At 38.2% G+C, this 13,956-nt stretch overlaps 1 protein-coding gene across 11 annotated transcripts in view; it reads right to left on the reverse strand.

Annotated features, from left to right (window-relative positions):
* Window positions 1-156: 156 nt before the first annotated feature.
* The window catches only part of NAV2 (neuron navigator 2), a 405,213-nt gene continuing 391,413 nt past the window's right edge, over window positions 157-13,956 (reverse strand). For all 11 annotated transcript variants that reach the window (XM_035326761.1, XM_035326759.1, XM_035326760.1 and 8 more), the window contains 7 exons: window positions 13,464-13,699; window positions 12,124-12,278; window positions 11,554-11,625; window positions 10,873-11,069; window positions 10,290-10,408; window positions 4,983-5,186; window positions 157-3,881 (listed from right to left, as the gene is read on the reverse strand). In XM_035326761.1, the coding sequence (XP_035182652.1) occupies window positions 3,756-3,881; window positions 4,983-5,186; window positions 10,290-10,408; window positions 10,873-11,069; window positions 11,554-11,625; window positions 12,124-12,278; window positions 13,464-13,699 (1,109 nt within the window). In that variant the 3' untranslated portion in view covers window positions 157-3,755. The remainder of the gene's footprint in view (window positions 3,882-4,982; window positions 5,187-10,289; window positions 10,409-10,872; window positions 11,070-11,553; window positions 11,626-12,123; window positions 12,279-13,463; window positions 13,700-13,956) is intronic.

Here is a 13,956-nt window from a genome sequence, read left to right on the forward strand (position 1 = left end):
CTTCCCATGTGAGGGTACGGAGTCTCAGGGCTGTTGGCATCTTTTCACACATACTTCTAAGAAGCCAACGAAAACAAGAAGTAAAACCCACAATCTTCAAATGCAAAATAGAAAATGTCAATTAAGAAGGGACAAAATGTTCAGGGAAGCCACAAATCTGAATAAATAAGCATCAATTTTATTGAATCATGAATAATTTAAGACTGGTACAATCATCAGCTTTATTCTCTATGACACAAGGGCGGGGAAGGGGGAGAAACAGGGAGGGTGAGAAAGGGGAGGCATGATCTCAAACAGACCATTCACAAATTCCAATCCTAAATGAGAACTGAAAATTAAATAGGGAGAGGAGCAAATGGAAAACATCATAAACGTACACAAAATACTCAATTCCTAGTTTTTCTCTTTAAAAATGGCTAGAAAAAATTCATCAAAATGCAGCACTTTTAATCAAATATTTACATTTCTATGTTACAATGAAAAATGTACATCTTATAGAACATATTTCATAAACTGTTCCACTGGAAACGACTAGATCAAAACAGCAACCTTCCATTTAATATTGACAAAGAAAGATTTTTTTGCTTTGTTTTTATATTTTTTTTTTCCTGAAAGAAAATTGCCACATTTAGACAAGGTTTCATACACATAATACCGAAGTTAAGCATCAACAATGAAGTATCAGTTTGCTTCTTCCAAAATGTACAAAAAGGCTAGCCAACCCCCTCCCTCCCCTTCCCCAAATAAACCACATCTCATTTATGGCCTGTAGAATTCTTGGCAGGTCTGAAGGAAGGAAAATGGTTTATACTTTCAATTTATAACTCAACGTGACTGTTGCATAGAATCTTGCAATTTTTTTTTTCTTGATTTTGTTTTCTTTAAAATTACTTTGTAGGGAAAAAAGGCAAAAAGAAACATTATTGAAAAAAGCCTTAAATTAGAACAAAGTCACTTAAAGAAAGACTTTATGTATGACGTCTCAGTAAAAACTACGGGTAACTCTGCTTCCCGAAGTTTCAGAAAAGACACTGAATGTTGTGATGCTTAGCACGACTAGCCCGCTCAAAATTGCCTCTCTTACTGTAATGCAAACTGGTGTCAATAAAAAATAAACGGTAACAGAAATTCCTTCCTGAGCCTAAGCACAGGATTAAAAATGAGAAAAAAAAATACCCCGTTCCCCACAAATAAAACACCATTATAAACATGTCTTACAGCACTCAGTTAAAGGTTAAGTGAGAAAATTTCTAGGATATTAAGTCCATTTAAAAGCCCTATCCCTGCAACTGGATTTTTGACAGGCACATGCTGTATCTGCACGGATTCAGTTGGAGGATTAGGTGCCAAGATTCACAGTAGTAGCAGGTAAAGTCAGTGCTGGGAAGCAGAATTGTCAAGACTACTGGGAAAATTAACCTCTCTTTAAATCAACACCAGCATGCTATATATTTGATTCCATACAGATGCACCCCATTTGTACAGTACCAAGACTAGAGTAGGAACGTTGGCTGAGTAACCCTTGGTATTTCATTCAGCAAAATAATGAAATAGAGTTCCTAAGGTTAAAACAGTAACAACAGCAAGCCCCCCCCCACCCCCAACATTAAAATATTTTTTCTTTTACAATATTTTTCTTAAAAAAAAAAAAGTCATCAGCACTTAAAAGTTGTAACAGGAGCAGATTCAAGACCAGCTCAGTAAGACAAAGTAAGTACAGTTATGTTACAGAAAGTCATGAGGTATAATAAAACTATCCTCTCAAACTGAGTCACAGAAGCATGAACTTGTCTGTTACATTACTTTAAACCCATAAGGATTAACAAGCTCTTAAAAAAGTGTTTGTATTAAGTTTTCTTTTTGTACATTGAAAAAACCCAGCATATTCCTGTAATTTATTAATGACAGCATTTATTACAGTTGAAAAGCCTTTTTTTTTTTTTTTTTTTCTTTTTCCTGCATGGATAAAAGAGCTCTTCAGTGATTTATTTAGCTGCAGATTGATACGAACCTGAAAAGTTATCTCATTTCCCTCCTTTTTGTCACATTTCAACAGATTCTAGTATCTCATACAAATAGTATTCACAGCAACTTATGATATTCCAAGAGATGACTTTAGCCCTGTTTATTTAAATAAAATCTCATAATATACAGCACTAATTTAATCAACACAATTAGTACAAAATAAGGCATCGCTTTAAAATTCAGCACCAAAAGATAGCTGGAAAGGCTAGTACAGATCGATATTGAGGACTGATGTTTTTGCTGAGGTACAGCCCGGGACAGCTGACTTGGTGGTGATGGTGTTGGAGCCATTTGCTTCCAGAGAAAGGAAAGTGCAATTCTTTGTGAGGTGTTCTTGATCCCCAACAGAAGTACAAGCCTTAACACTGATAGTGTAGGTGTGTGCGTTCGGAGAGGAGGAGAAATAAAACCAGGTTCACAGCTCTGCCAAAACTCAAAAGCATGGCCTAGGTAAACTTAAAAGATGCAGTACCTTCCCTCCTTTTTCCAGACTGGAATACTGCTATTTTTTTTTTTCTTTTTTGTAGTTAAGAAGAAAAACCGTGGAAGTATGTTTTCACCAGAGTAGCACTGAAACTGTCACAGAGCTGAGTTTTAACTAATCCGTTTATGGTTGTGCTGATCGGAACAAAAACTCTGAACAAAACCCAAAGTTTTTAGAAAACTGCTGTAACATTTCATGGCAAGAATTAAAAACTGAAAGTCTGATTAATTCCTTCAGGGGTGTAGCTAACCTCTGTGTACAGGGCTGATAGAACACCTGTGCATTGCCTAAGGTCCTTTAAAGCTGTAGGGCTTCAAGGGGCAGAGCCCTTGCGCCGACTTCTGTGGAGGAGGGAAGCTCACTGTCATCGGTGTAGACCACGTGTACACCACTGAAGTCAACTGAGCGTCACGGATCTAAGTGGGAGGAGAATCAGGCCCGGCGTAGCAAAGGGCTACCCGCTCGCCAACTTGTAGTAGGATTGATTGTTACACAGTGTTTGAAAAAACCTGATTTGTTCAGACTGTATATATATTCTTTATATACTCCTATTTATATATATGTATATCTTTACAAACACACAACGAAGGAAAGCCAAGGTCTCAGACTGGCAGGGAGAGCAGCGCTTTTACTTTTCTTTATTTTTTTCTTCTTTTTTTTTTTCTCTTCTATTATATTTAATTCAAACTTCCCTGTCTTGCAGCTTTGCCTTTACGGAGTATTATTACCAAGGCAAGCAATATTGTGATAGCACCAGAACTATACAAAGCTGAGTTTAATCTGCAAAGCTGATTGGTAAAAGTCCAGCCCTCACCTAAATGTGGTTTGGTCAGAAGCAGCATAGGCAAAAATTTCCTCTCCCCTCTCCTCTGGACAGTACATGGCACAAAGCTGTTTGCTTCGTAGCTGTGAAGTTCCCCCCTCCTTTAACTTTTTTTTTTTTCTTTTAGTAACAATGATTTTAACATCTTCAGTATCTTAGGCATGAGAGCTTACAGCAACTAAACAGAAGAAAACAAAGGAATAGTGCAGTTCTTATCACTGTAAAAAGAAAAACAATACAAAGGTTGCTTGGGTTGCCTGCACCCAGGTTCAAGACTGACTCCAAGTGTCTTCTTGTTCTTGCAGCTCTAATACTGAGATACCAGCCCAGTCCGGGAACATGTTCTTCTCGTGAGTTTGTGATCAGGACTCTCGTCAAGTGGGAGAGCAATCATGGAAACAACCTATTTCTATCTAATGAAGATCACAATGTTGACTCCAGAGATGAATCGAGGATGTCATCGTGATGGCTGTTGCTGTTAGAGTCACTGTCGTAACTCTGGGGACTTGAGTAGTTGGCTGCTTCTTGCAGTCTCATTAGCATGTTCATCTACAAAGGCACAGAAGTTCATGATTATTTGCATTCTGAGGCAGGAAGAATATCAACTCCATATGAAAATCAAAGTGGCATTCACTACGCCAGCATGTAACAGAGGAAAGGAAGGGAAAAGGGGGGTGATTATTAATGTGCATCTGAAAAGAGACATTACACATAAACCAGTTACAGGAGCATACACATTAGTCATGAATTGTATGCTTGTCCAGTAAAGGTAAAAATGAGAAGACTGAATTGATTAGTCCTCAGCTGTGCCACAGGATTCTGCATGCATCCTTCCCATCTCTTGCTCTGACTCACGGAAATATGTTCAGCACAGTCAAAATAGGTAAATATGAATGTATTAAGATCTAGCGTGATATTTGAAATCATAGAATCATCTAGGTTGGAAAATATATTTGTCTATCTATACATGAGCTAGTGAAAGGTAACTTGTATTCTGTACTCCCAATTGTCTAGGAAAATGCCTACCTCAGGAGAACAGCTTCAGGGCATTCACAGCTTCAATAACTGTTTCCCATTGAAAGAAAATTTAGTAATGCCCTCTAGTTCAGTTTATACACCCTATACAAATACACGTTAACATTTCCTTCATATACACTTGAACTGTATTTCTGATTCATAAATTTGACACCAGTCACAGAGCGTTAACAGCTGATAGATTCATTGGAAATCTCAGTTTTCATTTGGTGGCTGTGAACACCAGGTGAGGTAAAGCAACGCGCCTATTTCATACCTGTGGCAGAACAGGCTTTGCCAAATGGCCCCACTGCACTATTCACATGGTTGTCACCAAATCAAGTACTTCGTTCTGGTGTAGATATTAATAAACATTGGACACATGCCCCAGTCACTCCTCAAAAAACGAATCCTCAAAATATCCTCAACGAATGAATCTGAAAAACTTCTGACACTGTCTTGAAAACTTTATGGGCTTTCTACGTCAACACATTCCACGAGCTGTCTTTATGACTTGCCAAGAAACATGGACTTCTCATTCTAAATCTTTTCAGCACTTCTCAGCCATTCTTTCCTTTTTCATTCTTGCTTTTAATCCCTACAAAGAAGAGAAACTGGGCAGATCTGAAAACTTACCAAAGGATCTCCTTCGGCATCACTCACTGGAACTTGTTTGCTGGTTGAGCCTTCCCGTGACATGGAGTAGCCATCAAACCCCACATCTTCGGGCCGCAGCTGTAGCAGAGGAGGCCACTCATGGTGCTGCGGGGTGGCCGCCCAGGGGTACGTGTCCATTACCCATTTGGCAGGATCCTCCCAGGGAGCTCTCCTCCCATACAACTGAAAAAGTGCAAAAGCATCTTTTAAAGCGTTCCTGTTCATTTATTATTGTATTCTATGCTTACCTAACCAAAATGAATGTGCTGTGATTCCTTGACGGCAGATAACATTTGCAAGTAAGGTTGAACAAAACCAAATGAGATTTGCGTCACCCTAATGACAATGTTTTAATTATTTTTGATGGCAAGTGATTTGGAAGAGGCTAATCACCTCCTTTGAGGCTGCAATGCCCTTTTGTGGTTACCGTTTAATGAAAGGGAGACGTGAAAATAACCTCAATTTGGACAGGTGTTTTTTTCCTCTTTCTCTCCCCCCCCTTTTTTTTTTTAACCTTGAATAAAAGTAAATACAGGAAAGAGGCTGTTATCGTTCACATCCAGGTCGCAACAGGAGACAGCTTATCTGTTTGCTGTTGCTGTGAAACTGCCAGTCAGAAGAATGCACAGGAGGAAACGTAATACCAGTTACCAAGCAATAGTGATGGATGGATGTCAAAGCTTAATTTTTTTAAGCCAAGGGAATTTCTTTGTACTCAACCAAGAAAACGTGCCAACAGAATTTGACTGTGTTCCTATTTCAAGTAAGCGTGTTCTATTCCCCAAACCTTTTCTGTGTTACTGAATCACTACATCTCCTTGTGATGCTCATCTGTTTGCCTTAATTAGCTAAGAAATTCCTTTTCATGTCATATGACTTTCAAAAGCGTAAATACAACTTTAAGTGACTTTAAACTTATGCTTTATGATTTTCTGGCCTAAGCATCCTTCCACATCTGCAGTTCATTACTGGCACGTTGTCACTTGAATTCAGAGACCTCTCTTTCCTGTACAATGCACATGGGGAAAAAGCAGCAGTATAACAAAGAAATTTGTCATCTCTTTCCCGGATCTAAGACTATCTTGTTTTCTTCATCACTATTTCTTCCTCCCCACACTCCCATTCTATTATCCTGCCCATTGCCAAACAGGAGTAGTCAGGGCAAACTAGTGCTGTTCCTCACATTGCCATAAATCACTGGAACGTTCTTGCAGCATGGAAACTAATTCTTCCAGTGCAAACAGGCCCCCAAAATGCTGCATCCAAACAGAATGCAAGAGACTGACTTCATCTGGATGCATGGTTAATTAATCCAAATCTGATCTTCCTGCATGGCAGCAGAGTGTTTCCACAGATATCTATCAGGCAAGCATGTACGAATGGCATTTTGTCAGAGACTCCTAAGCAATATTAGAGAATAAAAACAGCTTTCATTCTAAGTGATGTCACGTAGTTCACAGCCTAACCCTTTCTTTGAAAATTTGGCTGTGTTAATTTGCACATGCTAAACCAAGTCTTTTACCTGCTCTATTAGAGCCTTCCTGTAAGAGTTACATGAAACTTACATTCCGGTGAAACTCAGACACGAATGCTAACTTACTCATAGATGGCAGTCAAATGCCATACGGAAATCACAAAGCATTGAATGCTTTCCGGAACAGCACTGAAGCAGGCAGAGCACAGAGCAGGCGTGCCCAGCAGGTGGTGCTAGGCCGTCTTACACATGGCTTTCTGCCGCAAAAAAACTCGCCTGGATCCTTGAGCTGTATTGTGTTATTTTCTCAACATAATGTCTTCAAGCTGTGTAAGCCAGATCGCATATTTTAATCTTGTTCTCAAATCTATGGCAAGTTGTAACAGTTGGTAAGGGCAGAAAATTTTATATTTTCCACACGCCCGTGCTGCCTAGAAGGTCCGTGTCGTTCCTGGATCGTTTTTGAAAATTAGCTAGGAAGACAAATCCCCATTGCAGTATGTGAAACCATCATGTATCTTCAGCAGATGAAAGATCCAATTACCAGCTTACTAATGGCATCCACAGCAACCGGTCCTGCCCCTTTCATATGAATGCTTTCTAGACAAAGCGCAATTAAAGAGCAAGAGCCTAACAGGTTGGTTCACAGAGCACCACACAGAAACCACTGGAGTACGAGTGATGGCATCAGGAAGCCACAGAGACTTTAGACCCCCTTTTTGTTGGAGCTCCATTCCGTATCAATACACCGTGCAGGAAGAACAATGGGTTTTTAAAACCCTGTCATTTTCACATCCCTGTTTTGAAGAACCAAAAACTCAGCAGCTCCAACGGGAGCAATTATTCTAAGGATCCTTTTGGCTCACTTGTTTTTGACCCAAAATAGTTCTCTAAATGAGAAACAGAAACATAAAAATAGTTCAGTTTAGATCCAGAGAGATCAGAGTGAAATCAGCAGTCCACCCTTCCTTTCTGGCAGGCAGTTTCATAGGAGAGGATGTGTTCTCAAAGGAGCCTTTGTGGGTGTGGGGACAGAAAAAAGCCAAAAATGAAATACACATTTGTAGCATTAGCTTGTTAATTAGCACAAATCTGGCTGCTCTTTGAGTACTCATGTTTTATTGCCATCCACAGACTCAACAAAAGAGAATTCTACAGCAAACTAGGAAGTTATTTAAAATAAAATGAATTAGTGGAATTTGGGGGAGCTGGATCGGAGCAGATACACAATCTAAAGCATCAAGTGAGAAACTGAAATCCTTACACTAAAACGCAAGCCATTCAAATAACGTAAAGAAAGATGCAGGTAACAGGCAAAATGAGGAAGCAAAAAGAGGGTTTTATCAATTGTTATGCTTTCTCATCCTTTCTGTTACTAATGTTTCAATGCTTTCCATACCTACTGATCAGCTGATACAAGACCTTCAAAACACAATACAACATGCCTGAGCATCCCATTTCAGGAGGAAACAAGAACACACCCTCTCTTCTCACTTGTTTTAGGTCAAAAAGATTATTACCTTCCTTTATGGGGACCCTCTACAGGAATTTTTATGTAAAATGGTTCTTCTGTTCTGTTTCTGCCTATGTTTCTCTTTGTGCATTCTGAAAACGTTGTAAGTACCTACCACAATCATCACAAAGAAAATGAAGTCTCTAGGTACTGTCAAAATTCAAATGGTAAACACAGTTTGTACAAATTCTCACTAAAACTCATTGAACAATTGATGTATTTAGTAGATATGAGGAGCCATTAGTAAAAACTCGAATTTCTATGACAAGGCTGTTTTTTCTCACTCTGTTAACATCTATAAATCTCTGCTGTCAAGATAGTACATGAAACTCCAGATGTTTCTTAACTGAACAACATAAAATCATTTTTTTTTCCTTTTAAGCACATTTTCAAGTACTCAAACTGGTGTCTTCTCTTCATTATTGCTTCATTTTCTGCAGAGTACTCCCATCCAAACAAGAGATGAACCTCAAATACAGAAACAGTACTGCACAGAAAAGAAATGGTATTTTTCAAAAGAAAACTTTCACGCTTTTCTAACAGATCTTCATGACACGTCATCCTGATGGATACTGTAAAGGTGACCCCTAAGCAGCACCAGAATGGAGAGAACTGTTCTTCAAAATGTGACATTACCATTCTGTGACATGACCACTTCTCTCAAGGAGCTCGTAACTTCTTGGGAGTTCTTTCATGTTTCAGAAAGATTTTGGGCTCGGAGACATACATGGTAGAGAACCTATTATGTCTGTAGTAAAATTTCATAACTGTCAATTATTCTCACTAATAACAAACCGTGTCTTGCTCAGAGTTTGAATTTTTCCAGTGCAAACTTGTCAAACAGGCAGTAAATGTTTCCCCCCCCCGAGACTAAAGCAGAAGACTCCCAAAGACCAAACACTGTTTTGGCTTCCTATTGAATAAACTGAATAGTTTGAGCTTCTCGTCTCACTGTACAATACTTTCTGTATCTTAAATTATACCTATTGCTCTTTTCTGAACTCTTTTAACTTTTAAATCTTTTTTTTTTTTTTTTTTTTCATACAGAAGTAGTTCCCTCTTCCTACCTCTATGAGCTATAGAGGTTATTAGAGGTTATTATAGAGGTTATATATGAGTTATACCCCTAAAATGGCATTTGACCTCTTATCAAAAGACAAGCTTCTAATACGTCACCATAATTTACTGTTCTCCACCTATCTTGAGCCCTTTTCAACCTTCCAGACTCTCATTGCCACCCACCTTTTTAATTCTCTAAATGTGATGTTGCATTTAGCTCTACTGCAAAAGAAGTTATTTTTAAATGAGCAGATTTAACAGACACTGCAGGGGAAAGCTTAAGGTTCCATCTGCCCTAATCCTCACCTTACCAAAATACAGGGATTTTTCTCACAGAAAACTCTTCATCTAAAATAACTACTTCAAAGTATGCAACGCCCAGAATTTACTCATATTTGATTATGCTATCTCCCAAAACGCCTTTTAAATCATGTGCTGCTGTTCTTACCCCGTGAACAGAGAACTGAAGAATCAAAATGAATTTGTATGTTTTTTTTCCATAATTCCACGTCAAGTCAATAGCAAACCTCTGTCAAGCCATTCCTCCTGATTCCAGCATGCTTTATAGTCATGGAGATGCTAAGAATTGTATGAATGGAAGAAAGGAATGCCTACAACTATCCAAATTGTTAGACAGTGTGAATCAGATACCAAGTACACGCAATCAGGGATGATTTCACTATAGACTCTGAAAGAATTATGAAGGAATCTACTCAAAACTTCATCCTGAAGACTGAAGAAATAATCAAAATGTCACTGATATTGAACCTATCATGCTTGTTTATATGTTTATCTCCCCATACATCTTTGTTTACCTTCTGTTCAAGACTCCATTTGCAAAGGAAAATCATATGTAACAGTTAATGACCACAAACATGTTTTTCAGGTGCACGGTACAATTTTCAAGTGTGCTCCTGGATTACTGAAATTTGATTTTTGAAAACATATTATTGAAAGACACTTGGATGTCTAACTGCCACTAAAAACATCAACAGCTTAGCGTTTAAGCACTTTTCAAAAAATCACTGGAATTTATGCGCTTCCACTCTGTATTTCAAAATGGCATACTCAAGAGAATATTTCTCCCTGAAATTAATAACTACATATTCACAGACATGCAAGTATTTAGTGTGCAAAGTTACACCCACATAGAACAATGTCATTATTCAATTTTCTCTGATGATGTGTTGCCTTCTGAATAGGTACCATTTCAGGACCTATAATTTTTTTGTCTGCTCACCTGTAGCCCTTCTCTAACTGCCTCCAGAAGGTACGGGATGATGGAGTAGTTCCACAAGTCAGTAAACCAAACTCTTGAACCATCTACATCTATTGGACAAGAGAGGAAGAGCCGTGGACCTGGGAAGGGGAATTCAGATATTACACTCAAATCATAATGACATGAATCAAAACAGGATCAAACACCAACTTGCAGTTCTCTAGAGAGAGAAGCCAAGGATGAGAGAACAAACGTAGCTATCTGGTGAAGTGCTCTTCGCTGAGAGTTCAAAAATCCTCTGCATCAACTTGAAAAACTATAGCTTTCGAGGTGAAAACTATTAACCACATTTCCAAACAAAGTTGATATCAAGGGCTTTAAAGGTCTATAAAAAGGGGGAAAAAAGTTTAGAAACTTTTTGTATGGTTTGTCTGAGAGTAAAAAATAAAAAATAAATCTAAAAGCAGGGTTTTAAAGAAATCTTTTATTACCTTACGTAGTACAAGGAAATGTGCAAGGATGCATCTGACGTACAAGGAAATAGAATATGTACATTTAAATATGTCTGGAAATGTATTTCTTCCAGAATGGGCAGAACACTTACCAATAGTAACATCAGAGGAGCTGTGAGCCTCCAAGAACTTGTTCAGATGTTGCCAGACCTTGGGAATCCAATCAATAATTTTAACCAGTTCTGCATTTCTCATCCTGCCACTGATCTCCGTTTCTATTAGTTTTCTCCTCAGGAAACGGCCGAGAAAGCCTTTGACTGGCTCAGTGTGGTTAGCACATAGCACCCATCTGTGGCAGAACAGCAAAAATGTCTGCAATTATTCTTTAATGCAAGAGAAAACATTCTGGGCTAAATATTTCTTATAATTTCTAAATGATTATTTTGATCAACAAGAATGACCCCAGTTGTATATTTTCCTTAGAAAAAAATATTTTCTAATGATGAGTTCATTAGATGAAACAATTCATATTGTGCTCTGTATCATCTTACTGCTCCCTGGCTATCTGCTTTGCCTATATAGTCATATTTAAAATCTGTTAGAAGATCAAATATCTTAAAAATCCTCTGAACAGCCAAAGTTTTACTAACTGTAGTTATTTTAATAACAGCATCATAGCATAAAGCTGCACAAGTTAGGGCAGCAGCTACTGGAGAATGGTATTTCTATCCCAGTTTGCTATTTCAGCTGATAAGAACAACTTCAGGTGACTCAGTAGCCATTGCTCCTTTGTGAGCCCACAAACATAAATGAGAAGCATGAATAAACAGTACCTGAAATTATGATGAAGTTGAAGATTAGGTGTTGAGGAGGTGGCTTGGTTCATCGTGCCAATAATATATGGACTATTAAAAAAAATCAAGCAAATCAAACTTGTAAATTTTGTTAAAAATAAAAAAAACAATAAGTTTTTAACATAAAGGTTATTCAAACCTTTTTTTTGGGGGGGTGGGGGGGGTGGGGTGTCGAAGCTTTTGCAGTTACTTGTAAACGGATTCTCTACTGACAATATGAACTATGAGAACATCAGATTCTGAAAGCAAAATGGAAGCCTCAGAGCAGGACCTTTCACTAAAAATGTCTTTTTAGTATTGAAGATCTAGTGCATGAAATGAATGCAAGTTACCCAACACATCTACTACTTTCTTATTACTGATTATACAAGAATTAATTATTTTATGCAGAAAAAAATCTCTGAAGTGCTGTCCATAATATGGATGGTCTCACAATCTCAGTCCTCTTTACCAAATTATCTAGAGTTCACAGTTCTGATCGTGTTCTGGAACACGTCTGCTGTTCTTTGACATTATTGGGATTTGGAACGAGTTCTAAAATTTCTTTACCATTTGTGGTACTTGCAGTTTAGAAGTCCATTAAAAATTTCTCCTAGGGAGCTAACGTGATGCAAATTATCCAAAATGATTACAAGAGGCATATCCACAGCATTATTTTCACTATTACACTGGTCTGCTAGGTTGGAGAGGTACTGGCGGAGTTCCTGCAAAGCATACATTAAAAAAAGTTGTCATTATATTTATTGAAAATCCAGGTAATACAAATAAATTACTGGCTTTGCTATGAAATCTGAAGCAAAAGAGACCGCCATCTTACACGTGTTCACATTTCCCATGAAGAAACATAAAAATATGGTTTTCCTTCTCTTCTGTAGGTTTTGCTACATATTCAAAGACACTTACGTGAGATAAGGGCCTAAAGGGGTGAAGATTTTGCCTTTTGCTGTATGTTTTTTCATTTGTGTTGTCCTAATCTGACACAGAAGTCTGAACTGCATTTTTCTTTCTTTTCAGGAACTTACTCAAATCTCTGTATACCAAGCTGGACGGTTGCTATTGTTCCAGCTAGGTTTGTTCTCTGTTCTTGTGCTGTATTTCTATCAAAGTAGAGCTGACAAAATCAGCCTGGTGTAAAGCACTCCTCAGCAGAAGCCCAACTTAGATGCTTTCGGTAATGACACAAAAGAATGATGAGCTCAGAGTGCTACTGCTGGGTGACTGGGTGTGGCTGAAAAGCTCTCATCATCTTTAAAGCATTTATTACATAGCATGTCTCAAATTATGCCAGTGGCCTACAACCACACTTTCAACCACCCTTCTTCTCCAGAGGAAGATCTGCCTAAGGCCATCAAACATTTATTTTTTTTTAACCTAGACATTCACTTGAGGTATATTTGGCAAAACCAAAAGCACATAAAAAGCAGAGACATGCCTTACGAGCTCAGGAATGTGTCTGGACAACAGTAACTACTGGAACAGCATATGCAGATTACCACTGCTGATACTTGCAGCTGCAGAAATTCTGAAGGCCTAGAGATGCATTTCATGTTTTTTGGAAAAATGTCTGCATGCAATGAGGATCGCTGAAGTTGCTGGGAACTTTGTGCAGGTGTTTAACTTCCTCAGCAATTCTCAGCCTTCTAACCACTTGAAAATCATGATGCCTTTAGGTGTTTAAGCATACATCTGGAAGCCTGCTATTACAGGCCCAATAGCCTGGTGAATCTACAGTTCTGAAAAACTTAGGTATCATTCCCTCCAGGATTAACATAATGCTTTAAAAAGAAAGATAAATTGAAAAATCCCACTTGCCTATTTTTGATGAATTAACAAAGTCCCATTTTTGACATATGGTAACATTAACTGCAAGCAATGATTTGTTTTCTCACCTTACTGGATTTATGGTCCACATTGAAGGTCGCAATAATTCCATCAGCCAACTCCCTGCCCTCTCTAAGGACCATATACTCAGACAGACGGTTTGCTAGGTATGTTTTACCAGTGCCACTAGGGCCAGACAAGATAATCCGTCGGTGTTCCATCAAGAGAGAGATGTAGCGCTGCAGTATAGGCTTGGGGATCAGTGATTCAAACACAAGACAGTCCAAACTGTTCTCGCAGATACCTGCAACAGTAAAAAGATTCTTTATTTATAGTAGCTCCCAATTTTTATCCAGATTACTTAAAAGTTTTTTTTCCCCTTAAAAAAAAAAAAAAAAAAAAGTAGCTATAATGCTGAAAAACAATCCATTAATGAAGTTTTAACAAATCAAGATTAACTGAAATGACTGGAGAGACAAAACAGAACTGAAACATGTGACTTTGTGAATATGCCTGGGCCCAGTGATAGTAGGAGAAACTCCCCAAATAAAACTTTGTAAC

Source organism: Oxyura jamaicensis, chromosome 5 (assembly GCF_011077185.1).
Source record: "Oxyura jamaicensis isolate SHBP4307 breed ruddy duck chromosome 5, BPBGC_Ojam_1.0, whole genome shotgun sequence".
NCBI lineage: Eukaryota > Metazoa > Chordata > Aves > Anseriformes > Anatidae > Oxyura > Oxyura jamaicensis.